This window comes from Fukomys damarensis, unplaced genomic scaffold (assembly GCF_012274545.1).
Source record: "Fukomys damarensis isolate Sample0158 unplaced genomic scaffold, DMR_v1.0_HiC HiC_scaffold_4, whole genome shotgun sequence".
Classification (NCBI taxonomy): domain Eukaryota; kingdom Metazoa; phylum Chordata; class Mammalia; order Rodentia; family Bathyergidae; genus Fukomys; species Fukomys damarensis.
The window spans coordinates 53,823,688-53,844,188 of NW_022900916.1; the positions used below are offsets into that span (position 1 = coordinate 53,823,688).

Sequence of the window (20,501 nt, forward strand, 5' to 3'; positions counted from 1 at the left end):
AGAGGTCTGCTCTGACACACTCCCGTCAGTATAGCTCAACTCTCTCAGTGTGCTTTTTGGATCTGGAGTTTATGATCCCAGAAATAATTAGTTATCAAGTAACAAAAATATTTATCTGTTCTGTTTTTTAGCAAACTTCAAGATATAGAGAATAAAACTCTCAACAGACACTGACCCATAATGGGATTCTAAGTAATCCTATTTGAAACATCATTTCACTTTATAAAGATGCAAGTAAAAGAAATATTTTTAACACAGAGTCCAAGTTTAGTGAAATGTATTTTTCTTTTTCAAATGTTAATTGCTGTAACACCTAATGTAGCAATCCTTGGGTGTATGAGTAATTTATAAGTATGTCTAGATTTTATAAAAATGCCAGTAGTCTTAAATGGGCCAATGATTACAAATCAATGTTATAAAAGGTAAAGAAAAATACATGAGTGTTTTTGAGAAAATCAAACTTACTCTAAATTTCTTTTTAGCCTGAAATGTATTTAATATTTTTCATGCCACAAGAAAATATTTTATTGGTTCATATGATGTGAGACAACACCAAAGCTAATGTTAGAATGTTCACAATGATATCACAGTCATATTGACCTTTTGTTTCTCTTGGTTTTTCTCTTCAATTTGTTTTCATGACAGCAAGGAAGTCAGAGTTCTCTGGAATATGTCATGATAAAAAATGAAAAAATTATTTTGAAAAAAAAAGAATGAAATAATACATCCAAAGTTATTTTTTAAATAAATAGGTTAGATTTTAAAGCATTATAACTATGGATAACTAATAAAATATGTATTTTATTAGAATATGACTACATAAAGTGCCATCCATTAAAACTGTGTTAATTTTGTAAAAAGATGAGTAATGATAAAATTTTTTATTGTACTTTTATTAGAAAAAAATGTTTAAGTGACATTGGTCTGTAGGCCCCAGTCATTTTTCCAATGTCACCAAATGGCTAGCTATCAAGATTGTCAACTAGACATCTGCCTTGAAGAATAATCCCTGCAGCTATGTGCCACCCCAGCAATTCCATTTGACTCCTGATATGTTCAAAGCTGGGACCCATATGCTCTGCATGTGGGATGATTGATTGCAGGGCTTACAAAGCAGTTTTAAATTAAGTATGGGATTCAGGTCATCAGAGTTTCATGTGAAATCTGTTTCATGTATACCCTCCTGTTCTGATGGGCTCCCTTTCTTTCAGACTGGAGTACATGTCAGCTGAGTGAGAAGGCAGTGTGTGGAAATGGCCTTAAAACAAGGATGTTGGACTGTGTCCGAAGTGATGGTAAATCGGTGGACCTGAAATATTGTGAAGAGGTGGGTGGGTGCTATTTTATGCCTTTGTGAGTAAATTTTTCCCTAATAATTTCATTTCATGTGAAACCTAGTGACCTGTGCTCTGTGCAGCTAATTGCAGCAGATGTTTTCTGCACTATTCACAAGCCACTTAGTACTCTCTCATAAAAAGACTAGCCAGCACTACTGATTTCCACATGAAATTTCCTGTATTTTGTTCTGTTTGGAGCCCAAAGGTATGCTAATTAGCCCGTCCCCCCAAAAAAGTTTATGAAACAATGAATAATCAAGGTAAATTAAGGCAATAAATCTTAATCAGACTACTCATCATCTTTTGTAATTTGATGTGAATTTTTGTAGTGCCCGGGACACCTGCCATGATCCATCATTTATTCTCTCTTGCTAAACATTGATCGCCTGTGGTTTGGTAGCAGGTTTTGATACTGAGAGCTAATACCCAGCTGTGAGACTCCAAGTGCTCAGATCTGGATAATACAGCTTGGAATTCAAACAAAGAAATAAAATCTACTACTATTACTTTTTAGGTACAGAGAATTATCGTTGTTAATTCTCTCACTGAAAACTGAAATATCATTATTCCTGGATCTGACCTTTTGTAATGTGAGAAAAAAAAATGACCTTCCTTTGTTTCCATGAAGCTACACTTCATGTTATAGTAAGTTTATGTGATTGTCATACCAAAAATGCACTCACATTCCTGAAAAGTTTTGCTCCAGGTACATCTGAAGCCCACTGGGTCCAATTCCAACCAACATAAACAGAAGCAACTTCCTTAAATCTGTGTCCCATTGAAGCAGAGCTCTGAAATGTGCCAAAAACATCTAGCTGTTTAGTTAATAAATCCCTCCCACTTTAACCTTACAACAGAATTTAGTTTATTCTTCCTTTAGATTTACATAATTTAAATTTCACAACTGAATCATTTGAGTTTTGAAGATAATAATATTGAGATAGTGTAACCATTATATAAATAACATTATGATGAATGGAGATATTATAGTCATATACTGGCTAGAGAGCTTTCTGGGATCTGCTTCTAGTTGATGAATACGGTCTCTATTTTTGCAAATGCACAGATAAATATCATCCTAGGCCAGAATGAAATAGAAACTGAGTAGCTCTGAGAGTATTTTGAAAGTTGAACCCAAATCATACCAGACAAATTTTAAACTATTTCATATGACTGAAGGACTAAGGTATAAATAGGATCAGAGATTTCTTAAGTGAAATAAAGCATATGAAATATCTAATTTAATTGTCTTAACCCTTAAGTGGAAAATACCATAATATTTGAATACTGCAATAACAATTAGAGATTTACATCCCAACATTCTGGTACTGTCTAGTGGAACAGTGTTACTTTCATAGAGAATTGGTTTAAACAACTTTCATTCCATTTTATTCATTCTTTTTTTTTAATCCAATTTGAAAACAACCTTTTTTATCTTTTCTTTTTCCTCTATTAAGTTCATTGGTACATTTAATACAAGCAATACAGTTACATTTATCATTGGTATCTTTTCATGTAAATGTACAAGATCCATTTTATTCATTCTACTAGTTCTATGATAGCTTTCTAAGAAAAAATAGGCCATCTTTTTAAACAGTGGACTGATTGTCTACCTGCTAATACATGTGCAAACACTGCATTTAGGGCAATAGCAGTAGGTATCTCTTGCTGATTCTTGAATAGTCCCAGCGAGAGATGTCATTACTGCCCCACAAAGAAGAAAATGAAGGTTGAGCCCTAGTGTTTATGGAGTATTTTTTTTCTTTAGTGTTTTTGAGATATGTATTCACTTGTTACCCAGGAAGTCATTTCTCCTCTCCTATTCTTTAAAATCTAAGTAGATTTCCTTTAATTAAAACTAATATATTTATTTAAGTAAATGAATAGGTAGATAGCCATACAGATAAGAAAGTAACAAACAATAAATGTAGAAAAACTATTAAAGGGGATGGGGTTTTAGTTCAGTGGTTCGGTGGCCTGCCTTGCAGGCGCAAGAATCCGAGTTCAATCCCTGGTACCCCCCCAAAAAAAACTATTAGAACATTAATATGTCTAATCACTATCCAGAATAGCTGAAAACACATATCCTCTTTCATGCTTTAAGTCATAATAGTTGAATTCTGTGAGTCAAGCTCTCTATGAAAACATCATTTACTCTAAATGTAACACATTATTGTAATTATATCACCCCAACATTCTTGTAAAACAACCTCCCATGATTTTTATGAATAAAAATAAAGATTTTTGTAAGTGAAAATAAAGATGTGGCAAAGTGATGATTGACCATAAAACATTTGCTATATAAAAGAATATGAGTTGTGTTTATTTTAAATGAGGAAAACACATTTTTATAAAAAGCATAATGGAATATGGTTTAAAAAATAATTTTATCCTAAACACTCAGCTATCAAATATTCTCAGGGTAAATGTAATAGAGGTGACTATCTAGGGAAATGTATGGAAATCAAGGATCAAGACAGAAAATGTATACGTAACAATAGAGCAAAGAACTATACTTGAAACAATATAATGGTTCAGAAAACTTATCTGTTATTATCTTCTGCAGTATAAATTAGAAAATATGTTTCTCTTTCATACAGAAACAACAGAAGCCTTTAAAATTCCAAGAACTACTAATATAAAAAATTTATTCATCAAGCTCTTAAATTTTTCTTATTTTAATGCTACTTTGTACCTTAGAATTTTTTGTGTTAGAATATTCAGTTAATGAATTGAAACCTCTACTTATGTTTTTAAAGTAGGACATGTAGCCCTAGCCCCCAAATTGACATCTTATGTTATTTCATCACATTATATCATTAGTCTTGAGTGGCAATTTGTCTTTAAAACCTTTCCCTTTTCCTTTTCTGTTTAACATGTAAAAATAAATAATATCCTGAAGATACAATTATAGATCTATATATTAATTATGTTCTTGCATTTGAATTAATAGAGAATAATTATGCTTATACTTTTTTTTTCCTCATTTAGGAAAATTTAACCAATTTGGAGATTTAAATCCATTTTTTCACTTTTTACTAAAATTGTTATATAGCACTTAAGTATGTACAGTCCACAGGTCCCTCCACTCACCCCATGCCCTTGGCTGCGAAGCTCCTGGTCGGGCTGTAATAGTGTGGATATATACTAGTCTGGATCTCCTCTGCTCTCCTGTCTCCTTCTCTTTTCACTTTCTCTCTCTCTCTCTCTCTCTCTCTCTCTCTCTCTCACACACACACTTTTCTCTCCTCCCCTCCTTCCCACTGACAGTGTGTCTTGAATAGATCTCCCTCTATCTTTTCAGCTTGGCCTTGAAAAGCACTGGCAGATGAACACGTCCTGCGTGGTGGAATGCCCTGTGAACTGTCAGCTGTCTGACTGGTCTCCTTGGTCGGAATGTTCTCAAACATGTGGCCTCACAGGTTTGTTTGTACCACAGTTAGCACCAGGCTAGTTGTCGGGATGCATAAAATAAAATATCCCTCTTTCATTCATGTCAGATAACCTTCAGAAAGCCTAGACTGGGAGCCTTTCTTTCTAAAACCTGGGAGCTTCATTTATTCCTGGGTCTCCTTGACAGAGATTTATGTGCTTCTCCTCCCAATAAGTTATCTACTTGCACAACCCTAACATACCACTGAAGGCACATCACTTTGTATCTCTAAAAGGAAAAATGATCCGAAGACGAACAGTGACGCAGCCCTTTCAGGGTGATGGAAGACCATGTCCTTCCCTGATGGAACAGTCTAAGCCCTGCCCAGTGAAGCCCTGTTATCGGTGGCAATATGGCCAGTGGTCTGCATGCCAAGTGCAGGTACCAAAACTCAAGAAGTTGTGTGAACTGTGTGCTACAAGACTTGATTTCAGAAATATTTTTCAAAGCTGATAGGCTGCACGTTCCTGCTTAAGGATTTTAGTTATTTTGCTATTTTGCAACCATTTAATTAGTTTTGAAACATATACTCCCTGTCCTGTACTTTTAGAATCATTTGGAGACCAATTCATTTTAATGAAAATTTATTTGCCTGTCTTTGGCTAGAAAATAAATAAATTGTTCAGTGTGTGTTTTATAGCTTGTGTCCTATAAGACTTCATCCCTGGGGTTTCAAATGGTTCTCTAACTGTTCATAAATCAAAATCAATGATGCAGAGATGACTGTAAGTGATGAGATCCCTGATGAATTACTTTCCTTTTCCTAATTAGTCATTTCTTCCTCCATTCCAGGAGGCCCAGTGTGGAGGGGGAACCAGAACAAGGAACATTTCATGTGTAGTCAGTGATGGTTCAACTGATGATTTCACCAAAGTGGTGGATGAGGAATTCTGTGCTGACATTGAACCCACTGTAGATGGTAATAAAAAAATGGTTCTGGAGGAAATTTGCATCCAGCCTTGCCCAGGTAACAACAGCAGGACAGAATCTAGTTTGATGATTTCCTCCCAGGGCCAGGGTCAAGGTTTTGCAGATATAGATAAGTTAAGGGATGTCAGTAGTCTTAGGAGTAGAACCTACAGGTCCTCTACCAGCAGCTGGTCACCATGCCTGTGTGTAAACAGGGCACTGCCTCCTTACTACAGATAGAGTGGAGTTGTTCTCTCATGTGGCCTTTCTTAATATCCCTTGGAAGTTTTACTATTTGAAGAGGATGTGAATTAAGACCTGTAGGCTTTGGCCTCACATGGAAAATATGGCATAGAGGTTGACAAAATCAGCCTTGGACATAATCCATTTGGGATTTCCAGGAGAAAATAAAGAATGAGTGACAGGCAGTGGTCAAATACATAAGGCTAAAGAGGATTTGAATTCTTTTTTTCTTCTTTTGTGGCTGCCTTTCACTTAACATAATGTTTTCAAGGTTAATTCATTTTTTTATTTGTACGTTCTTATAATAAAAGCTTACTTTGAACCCTGAAGAGAATCAACAAATGCTACAGTTAAAGCATAGTGGAGAAGCAGTAAAGCATTTAAAATGAAGAAGTCAACCGGGCATGGTGGTGTACACCTATAATCCAGCAGTCTGAGAGGCTGAGGCAGGATGTGGGTAAATATGAGCCCAGTCTTGGCAACATAATGACTTAGCAAGTCCTTGTATCAAAACAGAAATACTTCAAAAAAGCTGAGGGTGTAGTTCAGTGTTAACACACTATGTTCAATCCCTAGTGCCAAAAAACAAAACTAAGAAAGTAGGAAAAACCAGATTATTTGCAATTTGAAGACAAAATAGTATAATGAGATTATAGAAGAAAATATTGAATGATATTTTCAGAATCAATAAGAAGTACAGGACATAAGAAGTCAGGATAAGATGAAATAAGTATAAGATATAAAACATAGAAAGCAAATGTTTTACATTTTACATAATGCAGGAATATTGGAGGACAAGATAGGCTAATATTTAGGAACTTCAACTTAGTGTAGAGAATTTCAGGGGAGATTTTAAGTCAGAAAACAATAAGAAATTATATTAGCAAAGATATTTGGGAAATATTTTGTAGTAAATATGAAGTGAACGAAACTGGAAGTAAATTAACTATTTTACTTACAAATGGGAACTTTTTATTCGCCCAATTTCCTTATAATTAAGAAAAATGTACATTTCTTTTAAAATGTATTCTTTTGAATAAGATCTCAAAAATAAAAATAAAGATGAGGCAAAGTGATGACTGTACATAAAACATTTTCTATATAAAAGAATATGAGTTATGATTATTCTAAATGAGAAAATATAGTTTTCTAAAAAGTATAAATGGGATTGATACTTTAGAAAATTAAAAAAACCCTGATAACATGGATTACCTAGCCACTTTATGGCTCAGTTTACTCATTGCTTAGTAAATAAATTATGGGAGATAATTAGTTTGCTATTTATTGTTTAGATCAACTGAATGAAATTGAATAAAGCAGTAAGTAAAATAACCCAGTACTTTGAATTTTAGTTAGATGCCAGTGTCATTCAATTGTTGTGATGGTCTTTGCACACACAAATGCTTTCGTTTACATCGGGTTAATAAATAGACTATTAAAAAACAAAAACCTGAATAGCAACCTTTATTCAATGGGTATATTTTCAGTTATAGAAGCTGAATAAGCCCTAGAGGTCTGCTGTACTACATTGTGCCTGAAGTTAACAATACTGTATTATACACCGAAACTTTGTTCAGAAGATAGAGTCATGATAAATGTTTTGAGCAAATTAGGAGGATTTTTTGGTTTTGGTTTTGGTTTTTGGTACCGGGATCTAGCTCGGGACCTTGCACTAGTGAGGCAGGCGTGGCTCCACTGAGCTGAATCCCCAGCCCAGGATCAGGTTTTTAGAGTTAGACAATGTGTCTATTCTTAACCTTGGAATTTCCAATAAAAACTGATCCACCGATTCTCATGGACACTCATTTCCTATCCTTGAAGCTGGCGTGGTCTCAGTCAAGAGCTCACACACCAATCAACATTCAACTTAGTAAAGTCACTGTGAGTCACAGTAGACCTCGAATGGGACTATGGCGGTAGGAGAGGGCTCTGGGGCATGATCAGGGCCTGGACTGGTGGACTTTGTGTGCTGAATGACCACATAGCAATAAAACATGTCAAAGTTTAAAATGTGGAAGGCCTACCAAGTCCAAAACCAAATGCCCAGCATCAATCAGAGACTCATTAAGGCATCTATCACACTGTTCAGAAGAGTCATCTTTTCTGGGAACTTGGCTACGCTTTCTGTGGATGCCCACTACACATTTTCATTGCACTTCCCACAGCACAAACATTCATTCCCTTGACCTTTATGTATCGGATATAATCAGGGGCCAGGCATGGACATTAGGTTGGAAATACAATGTGAGACCAATTGACCTTACCCTCATAGAGCTCACTTTCTAAGAGCAGAAACAGTTAATAATCTAATAAGGATATAAATATGCATAAGATCATACTCTGTGGTAAATATGTGAAAGGTAACTACAAGACATCATAATAATGTAAAATATAACATTATCCTATTTTAATTAAAGTAACTACAAATGAAGAAGGGAACTGCTCTTTCTCATATAAATTATATTCATTATAATCATTTAAATTCTTCCTAGTTTTCTCTAATGATAGGTTTTGAAAAGCTAGTAATATGTGAGTTATAAGATTTGAAGAATAGAATACTGACTTAGGAAATACATTTCATGCATTAACTGTTGTGCTTTTGTCATGCATGGTATAATTTTATTTTTATTACAATGGTTTATATGCTCGAATATATGTATATATATTTGCACAGCACAGCCTTGCTCTCATTTGCTGTTATTAAATCTCTGAATTTTGACATGCATTATTTTGGGATGATAATTCTATAACTTGCAGTCTGTCACTAAAAGATTTATTGAATTTTCTTTCAAAATACATGATGTTAAATGAGGATAAACACAGAGAAGAACCCTCCTAATAAAAGGGTACATATTATTTTCATGTAATTTGCAATTGCAAAGCTGAAGCTGTACTACACTCAGGTTGACAGGATATTTTTATTTTAACTTCACTTTGTCCTGAATACTTAAAAACTGAGTAGCCCAAATGTGGCATGTCCTAGGTGATAGAAGTGTTTCTTAAACTTTCTTAGAATACATTAAAATATTTTTGGTTTCTTTTTTCTTATCATTTCTAAAATTTACTAGAACATTTTGTATCATCAGTAATGCTAATGATATTCTATAATAAAAATCTGCAAAAATCACTCAGCTATCATACGTACACACACACACACATGCATTTTGCCATTAATCAGACCTCCTGGCAACTTTGCATTAATATTAGTAATCTTCAGCATAAAATAAGGCAATATGACCTATTCATATGATTTGCATGGAATGATAGTATCTTCTAATGAACTTGGGGCTATCATTATACCTGTACATACTGAACCTTACTACCAAGTAGTCAGTCCAGAAGAATGAATGGAAATATGGAAAAGTAAATTTAATTAGATCTTCCCTATTTTCAAAATGGTTAGAACACGTGCATACACTATGGCCCAGCAGTTCTACTCATATATATATGCCCAATACAAATATATATGGGGCATGTATATGTCTATCAAAGGATTATTATACTAAAAGTTTCACAAAGAATTATTTATAATAGGGAAAATTTATACCTCTCTATATGCCTATCAACAATAAAATGGGTATCTAATTTGTAGTATTTTTAAACAAAAGTCCAGGGATAAGAATGAACATATTAAAACTGCATTAATATCTGCTAGCTCTCATGTCTGGGGCTCTGTGATTCTGGGACAGTTCTGTTGCATGATTTAATGTTGATTACATGGATATGAAATCCCACTGTGAAAATTCAGCTATCTGTGCATTTATGATACATAATAGTATTTCATGTACTATATATTATGCTTCAGTAAATATTTAGTAAAGATACGATGACTTAAGATGTATATCAAAGGAAATAATATCATTTCCACTACTGCAGCTGCTTAGCTTGCTGTCTCACCTCAATACCTCTGGGAAATAATAGGAGTAAAACATAAAAACCAGCTTTCTTAGCCTTGGACTTCATACTGCTTTGAAATTACGAATACCTGGAAGACAATAAATCCTTTTATGATGCTATGCAAGAGATAAGTTTGTTCTAACCAAATATCTCATAGGAGGAAATCAATTAGGAAGCTCCTTCAAGTCACAGTTATATTTTATACCATTAAGCAAGATACAGCTAGTACTCACCATTTAGAAAGTAACAATAGTGATGGAAACTTATAAAAGTGTTTATACATTTGAAATTATTAGATGCTTATCTAAATTTTATAAATAGTATCTATGAATAGCCTACCTGCAAGCATTGTCCAGAACAATTAGAATTACAATGAGTATTTGCCTGGCCATTCTCATGGGTCTGGGTATGAACTACTAATTTATGATTTTCAGGGGACTGTTACTTGGAGGACTGGTCTTCGTGGAGCCTGTGTCAGCTGACCTGTGTGAATGGAGAAGATCTTGGTTTGGGTGGAATACAAGTCCGATCCAGAGCAGTGATTATTCAGGAACTAGAGAATCAACATCTGTGCCCAGAGCAGATATTAGAAACAAAGTCATGCGATGGTAAGTGTCTACACCTCACTAAATCTACTCATTTTAGTTTTTTTCCAATACACAAAAGCCTAAGATAGTTTTCAGCTTGGTATGGTGGAAAAATGCCTGTAATCCTATGTACTGGATAGCCTGAGGCAAGAGGATTGAGAGTTCAAGCCAGTCTGGATAATCTAGTGAGACCCTGCCTCAAATAAAACACAAAATAAAAAGGGTTGGGGTTGTAGCTCATTGGTAGAGTCCCTGAGTTCAATCTCCGATACTTCAAAAACAATGTGTTTCTAATAAGCAAATTTTCTAAAGTCCCCCTTAAGGTTGAGAATTAAATTAATAGTAACATTCTGAATTATAAAAGTTAAGAAAAAAATCCTGTCACCTATAATAAATTAGACATAAAATATGCTACACATGCTTCCCAGATTTATGAGCTAAAGAAGGTTGAGATGATTAACAGCACGCTTTACACTTATAACAATAATTATGTGGGCTGGGGATTTAGCTCAGTGGTTCTGCCACCTGCCTTGCAAGCTCAAGGACCTGAGTTCAATCCCAGTACCAAGCAACAACAACAACAACAACAATAATAATAATAATAATAAAAATAATAATAATAATAAAACAATCATGTATAAATCTAACAATGTTTTCAATTTATTTAAATCAAATGACAAGATACTCCTATTTGTGTTCTGAAACAATTAAGAAATATAGCATATAACAGCACTGAGGGTTCAAAATAACACCTCTATACCAAAAAGACTGAAGAGGAAGGCATAGAGTGTCAAAGAACATTCAGAATGAAAACCAAATGGGATACATAACCCCCAAAAGTAGATAAAATTCCTACTCTGTGAATTCAATCTTCATAATTTATCAACCAGATAAAACATTTCAAAAACCTAGGACAGAGTAGCTAAAGAAGTAGATCCAGTTTGAGACTTATAATAAATAATTCCCCAGGAAAGAAAGAGAACTGTTTATCTCAAATCACAGGAAAATAACATTAGAAATCAATATCACAATGACTGTGCCCTCCCAAAGTCCCTCCATGCATGGCCAGAACCTGAAAACCACACTTTTAGCATGTTTACATTTAATCATTATATGGAATGTAGCAAAGAAATACTTAGAAGGAAACTTAGTCTTAAACGCTTATGTAGGATGAAAGGTTAAAAATTAGCTATGTTTCAATTCTTTTTTATTTTAAATGGTTTAAGAAACTAGAACACAACCAATGTAGATGAGTACAAACTCAATAACACAGGAAACAGATTATTAACAAAACCAATAGCTTGTTTTTTGACATAACAAAATAAATCACCTTATAGCAAATCAATGAAGAAAAACAGAGCAAAGCCAACACTACTACACATAGAAAAGTTGTGTGGTCTCTGCTGAAAATTTAAACACAAGTGAAGATAATGTTTAGAATATTATAATTTATCAAGATGATAGAAAAGCTATATAGCTATACCATGAATTCTGTAAACATTAAAAATCAAATATATGCACATATATGCACACAATAAAAAACCTGAAGGGGTTTATTTATGTTTTACCAAATGTTAAAGGAACAGATGACTTTTATTTATTTGAAATTCTAAGAATATACCAATAAATTAAATGGGGAGGCAAAAGTACAGAAAAATCTCCTGAGCTCCTATGTTACTATAACCTTGAAATTGAAAAAAAATGAGAAAATGAAAATATGGAAATAAAGTCTTTGTAAATAGGGAAGTGAGGAGGGAGTTAAAGTAGGGCAGGGGAAAGGGGAGAAAATGAGAACCAAGACCTGTCATGTAAAGGTACTGTACTGTACCTTTACAGTAACTGTACTGTAATGTAATGATGAATGTAACTGTACTGAATACCTAAAATGTACCAATAAACTCAATGAGAAGAAAAAGAGAAAGCAATTGAAACCAGTCAATGAAATAAAACTGCCTGTGATAATGTCAAATCCTATAAAAAATTTTATCTCACAAAACAATAATGTCTTTAATATATAATTAACATCGTGACTACTTAGAACATTCTATAAATACAAATCTATCTAAATATTAAAATATATATTATAATTCTATGCATTAATAAAAACAAACAGTACATGAGCTTTAAATGCATGTTGCAAAAGTGCAAAATTCCATCCTCATTTACTGAAAAAGCTTGCAAGACAAACAAACTAAAAGGAAAAATTTTACATTAAAAATGTATGATAACTTACCGACATATTTGGAAGTAGGAAGAGTGTTAAACATTATATTATTTAAAAGCTGATATATAGCTGATAGTATTACTTTTACCAGGAAGACTCATTTATAAAATTATGTTAAGCATAAAAATATCACTGACAGAATGAGGTAAATTACATAAGGAAAAATTATAAAATTTTATTGAAAGGATAAAGAACTAAAACACTGATAAAATACTATAGAATTGTGGTTAAAGATCTTCAATATCAAAAAATCAATTTTACAAAAATTTATCTATAAATTCCATGTGATTTGGGCAGATAACTAAAATAATTTGAAAAATAGATCTTAATTTGGAGGGATTAAAGACCACAAAAGCCTAGAATTTTCTTAAAAAGAGGAAATGAGAGAAATCTGTTGACTTTCATTCCTTTATGTCAAGACTGATGATAGATTTATGTTAATGCTTAGTTACAAAGAATAAACATTAATAATAAAATAATTGCACTAATGAAACAGGATAGAGAATTTCAGGAATGAGTTTTCACACATAGGTAAATGAGAGGGTGAAAGTAGAGGTTGAGTGGATGAATAATGTTGCCTTAATTTTTACTCCATACGAAATTTTCTGAAGTAACCTCAGCACACATAATATAAAACTGTATTTCAAGTAAATTGTCAACCTAAAGGTAAAAAGCAAAGCTGTAAAACATTTAAAGAAAATATGAAAAAATGTTTTTATGAATTCACACTCAAGAAGGATTTTCCAAATATTTTAACACATGAGGGAAACGAAAAGATTAAAAATACATATTAAACTGAAACTTCTACACAGTAAAGTAGATAATAAAAAGGTGACAAGCTGAAAAGCTTTTTTGAAGCCAATTAATTTAAAGGATTATTAGTTTCTAGAACAGCAACTCTGAAACTTTTTGGTCCATCAGAATTCTACAACCTTAAAATTGTTGAGAATCACAAAGAGCTTTTGTGAATTATGTCAATAATAGTACATACATATATATATAAATTACTTAGGTACATAAATGGATAATATCACAAAATTAACACTGGCAAAAATTTTTAATATTTATTAATTTCTTTAAAATAATTATAAATTACTTGTATGTTGCCATAAATATTTCCTGAAAAATCAAACTTTGCCATAACAAAATGAAAATTTCAATGATAACAATAGTCTTGTTTTAGATTTTTGTAAATCTATAAATTCTGACTTAAGAAAGGCACCTGGATTCTCTTATTGTTTCTGCACCCAATCTCATTTTAAAGAATGTATGTAAAGTCACAAATACACAATTGAAAAGAGAACATCCTCACACATATATTCTCTCACACACTCTAAATGTCAAGGTCTTCCATGATTCCTGAATCATACTATGAGAATCACTATTTTATAATAAATCCTCTCAATTTAGCGAGTGAAGACATAGATATAGTCAAATGTGGGATTAAAAGATCAAAATATATAAATAAGCAAATCCCACTCAAATGCCGCAAAATATTTCTTGTAACTCTTTGATAACTTTAGTAATCAAAGAATTTCAATTAAACATGATAAATTAGCTTTTGATGCCCATAACAATGATAAAAATTTAAATCCTGGCATTTAAATCTGTTCATGAATATTTAGAACAGTGGTAATTGTCTACTACTGGTAGAATAAAAGTAACAACAATATTTAGTAAAGTTTCATCTGTCTGTGCACTCAGTGATATTTAGACATTTCCCTTCTAAATATGAATCTAAAAATATACCAATGACTTTAATGAGATTGACCAACATGGCATTGTTTTAATAGCAAAAACAGAACAATATAAAGAGGACATCACTGACTATATTGTAGTAATTAGTACAGTGGGTTTCTATGTGGCAGTTAACTTGACCATATCTACATAAAAATCACACAGAAATATTTCCTCTGCAACATTGGCTAATAAAATTTTAGAATAATACAAAGTCCCGGTTTTGAAATTGCAATGGTAAAATATATATCATTTGTGCATATGTATATATATATACATATATATATATGTATATATATATATATGAGAAAAGGCATTACACAGAAAGTCACACATTTGTGATGATATATATTGCTGGAAAAGGGAAGGACGTAAGATTGGAAGGAAGATAATTACATGTCAAGTGTATATCTTTCTTGTTTTATCCAACAAGCAAATGACAACTAAAGAGATATGGCCAAATGGTAATATTTGTTATATGACTGAAAATGTTAATGATTGAATATATACTTTCAGTTCTTCTCCATAACTACCTATATGTTTCTATTTCATAATACTTTAAAGACAAGCCACTCATTGCCCACCAAGTGGGCAGGTCAGTCGAGTTAGGGTAGTGTGTGTCTGTCCAGGTCTGGTTCACCATGTCGAAGATTTCCTTTAAGATCATGCTGAGGTCGAACCCGAGGCTGCCCTATAAAGTACTCAGTATTCCTGAAAGTACAGCTTTCACAGCAGTCTTAAAGTTTGCAGCTGAAGAAGTTTAGTTTCCTGCAGAACAAGTGCAATTATTACCAATGATGAAATAGGGATAAATCCTGCACAGACTGCTGGAAATGTTTTTCTAAGGCCTGGTTCAGAACTGCGAATTATCCCTAGAGAATGTTTTGGAAATTGCTAATGCCTGCTACTGAGAGCATAAAGTTACCTCCCAGAAAAAAAAATGCAATTTTTATTTTGGTTGTAGAGGTGAAATAAGGCATTTAGCATACGATGAAAACACCAATGAAAGGTGACTCTTTTGTCCCTTTTTCTTGTTCATACTCTTCACTGGAAGAGGAATGGTTATGAATGGGCAGTACGACCACCACACAAAATTATACAGTAGTTGACTGCTGCCTCACAACACAAGTAGGGAGTTCGTTTGTGGCAAATGAATTCTGCAACTGCGTTTTTTACCTGGAATATAACTCTGATAATTTTTTCCTGAGAACACTTGGAAAATTAAAATCTCCTGAGTGTTACATAGTTGTCTTTGAGTTAAAAGTGTAGAAGAATGGATTATAGATCATAGATGGCAGTTTGCTTTTAGCATCTTATAGACTCACATATAGTTTGATTCTTAAATATACATTTCATGGTAAATGTAATAGGCACGCCAATGAATACTCCACTGTACCATTTACATTTTAACTTTTCAAACTTAATGTCATTTAAATTTTAATTCAATACTAAAGAATCAAAACTTTAATTTCTTGATCTAACCATTATGTGTATAAACTAATGTCCCATACCAAATAGTTTAACAGTATTCTTACAGAATCCAATATTTGTCATGGTGGGAGTTGACAACATAGTAAAAGTATCCTTTGCTGAGTTATACATTTCTTTAGAATTATGTGTCTCTATCAGTTTCTTAATGCAATATTTTATGACAAAATCCCTTCAGAAATAGCTTTTTGAAGATATTATTTATGAATAGCATTGTTAAATAATATTGTTAGTCTAACAATCGAAAGCTCAGCACAAAGCTTAAAGAAACGTTGATCAGAAAGGCTGATGAGTTCTGTTTGTTGAAGACCTAACTTTGAAGGAAGTGCTAACATTAGTCACCCAAGTGGATAAGAAGCCAGGAAAGGGAAGCTAGGGAAACTCGGGTGACCAGGCTGAGATGAGATGAGAAGCAAGGACAACAGTAAAGAGTGACAGAAAACTGTCACAAAATGTGACAGAAAGTGCCAAGGGGACGAGCAGAACCATAGAGGGTATGTTAGAAAAACTAAAATGGAAAACAAACTACGCAGTCTTAGAAAGCAAACAGTATTTCTTGTCCACATTCAGACTTAAAAATATTCATTATGAATATTCAAAAAATGATGTCAGTAATTAAAGAGCGTATTTGTGCTTACAGAGGAAATCAGTATCTGTGCACAGTTGGAAAGGTGAATTGCAGGCTCATAGTGATTTCAAATTAGTGTTTGACTTACTGTGTTATAAATGGGGAACTCTCCAGAGCAGGGGCTTTGTCTGTCTACTTCTTTTTAGAGCTGGAAAGGTAGACACCATCCTTGCTGTTACGGGGCCCGGGTTCATTGAGGAAAAATGCTACAATGAAATGCAACAGAGTCAGCATCTCAAGGGCAGCATGAATACTTTAAGAAATTAACAGTCATTTTTCATAAATCTGACGAACAAATAGCAAGATTTTTCAATTATCATTGGAAAAGTTTTGCTAAAAAATATACTACTATGTTTAGGATGTTTTTATTTTTAATTTTAAAAATCTGATGCTCAAAGGTTCCTGTTAAGCCTCAGTTGACTAGCTATTTCTGAATCCCCAATCCTTGAATTTTTGGCTTAATTTTTTTCCCATTTTTCTAGCACAAAAGTCTCTTTGCTGTTTGCATATACAAGTTTGTGATGTCTTCTGCCATAAAGTGATTTAATACTTCAATTCTTTAGTTTTGAAAATTAGACTACAATCTTAAAAGTATTTTGTTAAACAACTAGACATTGTATTGATAAATAAATGTGGTCTAATAAAAAGACAAGCCATGAAATTAAATTACAAACTCAGGTTCCCACGAGGTCATGTGACAGCAGACCTAGAAAATTAGTTAGTAATTAGGTGTACACCTGTAATTTTATAGCATTTGCATAGCAACTTCCAGACACTAAATTGACATTTGAGTCTTCAGAAAAGGATTTATCACGTTTCAGTTGTTCGTAAGCATTTTGTTAATTGTTTGTGCCCATGGCTGTCCTGGGCTCCCAGGTGCTTTTGCTAATGTTTGTCACCTCCCTGCAGATGGACAGTGCTATGAATACAAGTGGATGACAAGTACGTGGAAGGGCTCTTCCAGGAGAGTCTGGTGCCAAAGGTCAGATGGTATAAACGTAACAGGTAAACTTCCAGTGTCTCTTTCATCTTTGAAAGTGTTAATAAAATAATGAAGGAAACCAGCATAGTGTTTTAGCATTCAACACAGGGTTGAGATTAGGATACTGGAGCTGTATTTGTATCTGATAACCAGTGTCAAATTGTTTTATATTATAGTGCTTCAAATTCTGCCTTCTGTAGTACTTTTAGACATTGATGCTAGAATTTATTAAATGAAAATTATAACTAATAAATTATCATTAGAAGTAATTTCATATTGAATTATAAATTGTATATTTTCACAGCCTACTATATGTTTTTTAAAAATCAGTGTTTCTATTTCTACTGTATGCTTTAAAGGTAATACAAATGCCAGACAAACATATCACCAAAGGTGTATGACTATATAAGTCCAAATAACTTGCCTAAATTAAAAAATTTGTGATTGAGAATTTTTATTAAATAATAGGTAACACTTACTGGTAATTTTCAAACCCAGAACAACTGAAAAGCTCATTTACCATGTCTCCACAATACACTATTACACTTCCAAAGAATAATTGCAGGTTTTTTTTTTAATTATGCTTTGACCTACATATACTTCCAAAGAGCTACAGTTACTAAAATATCTCTGTGTGATTCCAGTAAATGCAAGAGCTCCCAAGGATCCATTAAAGGGGAAAGAAAACTTAATACCAGATTATGTAGCAAATCACTCTGCATGTTTCCTAAAAAGGAACAAAAGCCAGAGCTAGAACCTCAACCTCAGATATATAGATCCAAAAATTTCTTTTTACAGATCTAACATACAGGAATCTCTGTAGCACAGTGGAAGCTGGAGTATTGACAGTTAATTTCGCAGGGCACCTCCTGACTTGCTGCTGTTCTGACCCTCCTGCAGAAAGGAAAAAACAGCAAGCATTTGGATGCCCCTGAGTAACGTCCATTTATAATTTAACTCTAATATATACAGGTAGATAATATGATCCAAGATCAATATACTTTTTGAAAACCATCAATTTTATATTTAATTTTAAATTAAATGGATTATTTATGTCCTCCTATGAAAGCTGAAACATTTTGTCATATTCTGTTCTTGTGAAAATATGTTTTTTCACATGAGAAAGCAGTACCAAAAACCCTTGAAAATAGCATCTCCCGGTGTATATACATGTAGCAAAGGAAAGACATATCAGGAAACTTTCTCCACAGCATTTTTAAGGGGAGAAAAATCTGAGCCCCACTCTAAGAAGGCTATGATGAGAAGAGCCTTAAACAGGTACACACAGCTTTCTGAGTCAGAAGGTGTTATAGAAGTAACCCATTTAATTTAGAAATTGACAATAGATATCTACATTCTTTTTTAAACTATTCTGAGGGAGTTAGACTTACTCTGAGGATCCTATTAGTTTTCCATTTTTTAAAAATATGTAGCAAATAACATTTGTCCACTTTTCTTTGTCCATACGAAGTCCCTTTAACACTACAAATGGGGCTCTAGCCAATGCAAAGTCAAACTCTGAAGACTTACCTCAAGAAATTATATTTTAATAGTATATCCAATGTATTTATTTCTTTGTAGTACCATAAATCCATTATGTGAATAATTTGTGATAAGTTCTATATCCATTCTTATTCCATCTTTAAGGAAAGATGATATTCTTTATGCAAAATAGACAAGGGTACTTTAATTTATAAATTGTTGTTATAAGAAACTCTGAACATTATTCTCCATTTTTCATGTCTTTAATTATAAGATTTATAAAGCCACCAAACTTAAAATTGCCGTGCAACAACTGCTTTTCCATAACAATTTTTCCATGAATATACCATACTCGTAATATTGAAAGATAAAGAATTAATAGTTTGTACCTTTGTTCAGATGCAGAGGATTATCAACTCCATAATCAAATAAAATTATTTTCTTGCTAAAATTCTGATAAACTGAGCAAGTATAGTTTGAAAGTAAGTACCTTCCATGTTACCAATGTTTTTCTTAAGATAACTATTCACATCTTAAAACATCTCTTACAACAACTAAAGCAGTAAAACAAAGAAGAAGGAAAGAGGGATAAATACCTATATTATAAAGTTTAAAATAGCACAAACAACTTGATACCTATATTTGTTTCATTCTCTATACCACCAAAATATCCTGAGTTAATAGGAATGGTGATAGTTCTAATAAAGAATTATTTATCATAAAAATACATTTACACGGTGGTCACATAAAGTAAAGAGTTATTACAAGGGAATAAAAACTATTATTTTAAATAATCAATTAAGAATTTTGGTTCAATCCCTGGGGTTGGCTTGAGGAACAACTAACAGGAATGGGTTGGGCAGCAGCTACTCTTTTCAAGATAGCAGCTATAAAATCTTCCTTCTGACAAATGAATATTGATGCCTACTAAATTCCAGGTGCTGTGTTGTCATTTCTGGGTAAGAAAGACCTCAGGTTGTTATGTAAAGTGGTGAAAGTTAACCAAATATTTTACAGACAGAAAAATCCTTGGGATTCACAGAGTTGAAGATTCAAAGACAAGTTTATAATACCAACGATATATTTTTATTATAGCAAGAGGTGCTATTTGTCAAAATGTGGTTTTTTGTTCTGCAGGGGGCTGCCTCGCGATGAGCCAGCCAGATGCTGACAGGTCTTGTAACCCTCCATGTAGCCAACCCCATTCGTACTGTAGCGAGGTAGGTGGAAAACCCAATAGGACGGACAAGAGGGCTGCTTTGTCATCCTGCTGTCTCTCACGCAGTTAATTCTTCTCCCCCTGTAAAAAAGCACATCAATTCAGGACACATTTACCTTTAAAATAACTGCATAATACAAAAGATAGGTTCGTATTTCTCTTAATATAGTTAAAACAGAAATTACATGTGCTGAATTTTTTTAAAAAATCTTCTCAGGACCGGGGATTTAGCTCAGTCATTCTGCTGCCTGTCTCACAAGCACAAGGTCCAGAGTTTGATCCCTGGTTCCAAAAAAAAAAAGTTAAAAAAACCTTCTAAAGCTTCCCCTTTTAAG

The 20,501-nt window shown here is 33.2% G+C and overlaps 2 protein-coding genes across 2 annotated transcripts in view; both read left to right on the forward strand.

Moving 5' to 3' along the window:
* Positions 1–20,501, forward strand: part of Thsd7a (thrombospondin type 1 domain containing 7A) — a 601,821-nt gene that overhangs the window by 572,743 nt on the left and 8,577 nt on the right. The window contains exons 19-25 of the mRNA XM_019205461.2: positions 1,212–1,327; positions 4,642–4,759; positions 5,006–5,151; positions 5,563–5,737; positions 10,254–10,427; positions 17,393–17,488; positions 20,085–20,231. Coding sequence (XP_019061006.1) covers positions 1,212–1,327; positions 4,642–4,759; positions 5,006–5,151; positions 5,563–5,737; positions 10,254–10,427; positions 17,393–17,488; positions 20,085–20,231 — 972 coding nt within the window. The remainder of the gene's footprint in view (positions 1–1,211; positions 1,328–4,641; positions 4,760–5,005; positions 5,152–5,562; positions 5,738–10,253; positions 10,428–17,392; positions 17,489–20,084; positions 20,232–20,501) is intronic.
* LOC104852750 (ubiquitin-fold modifier 1-like) lies at positions 15,009–15,265 on the forward strand. Its single transcript, XM_033758244.1, is given in 2 exon segments — positions 15,009–15,138; positions 15,141–15,265. Coding segments are annotated over 2 exon segments (255 nt in total).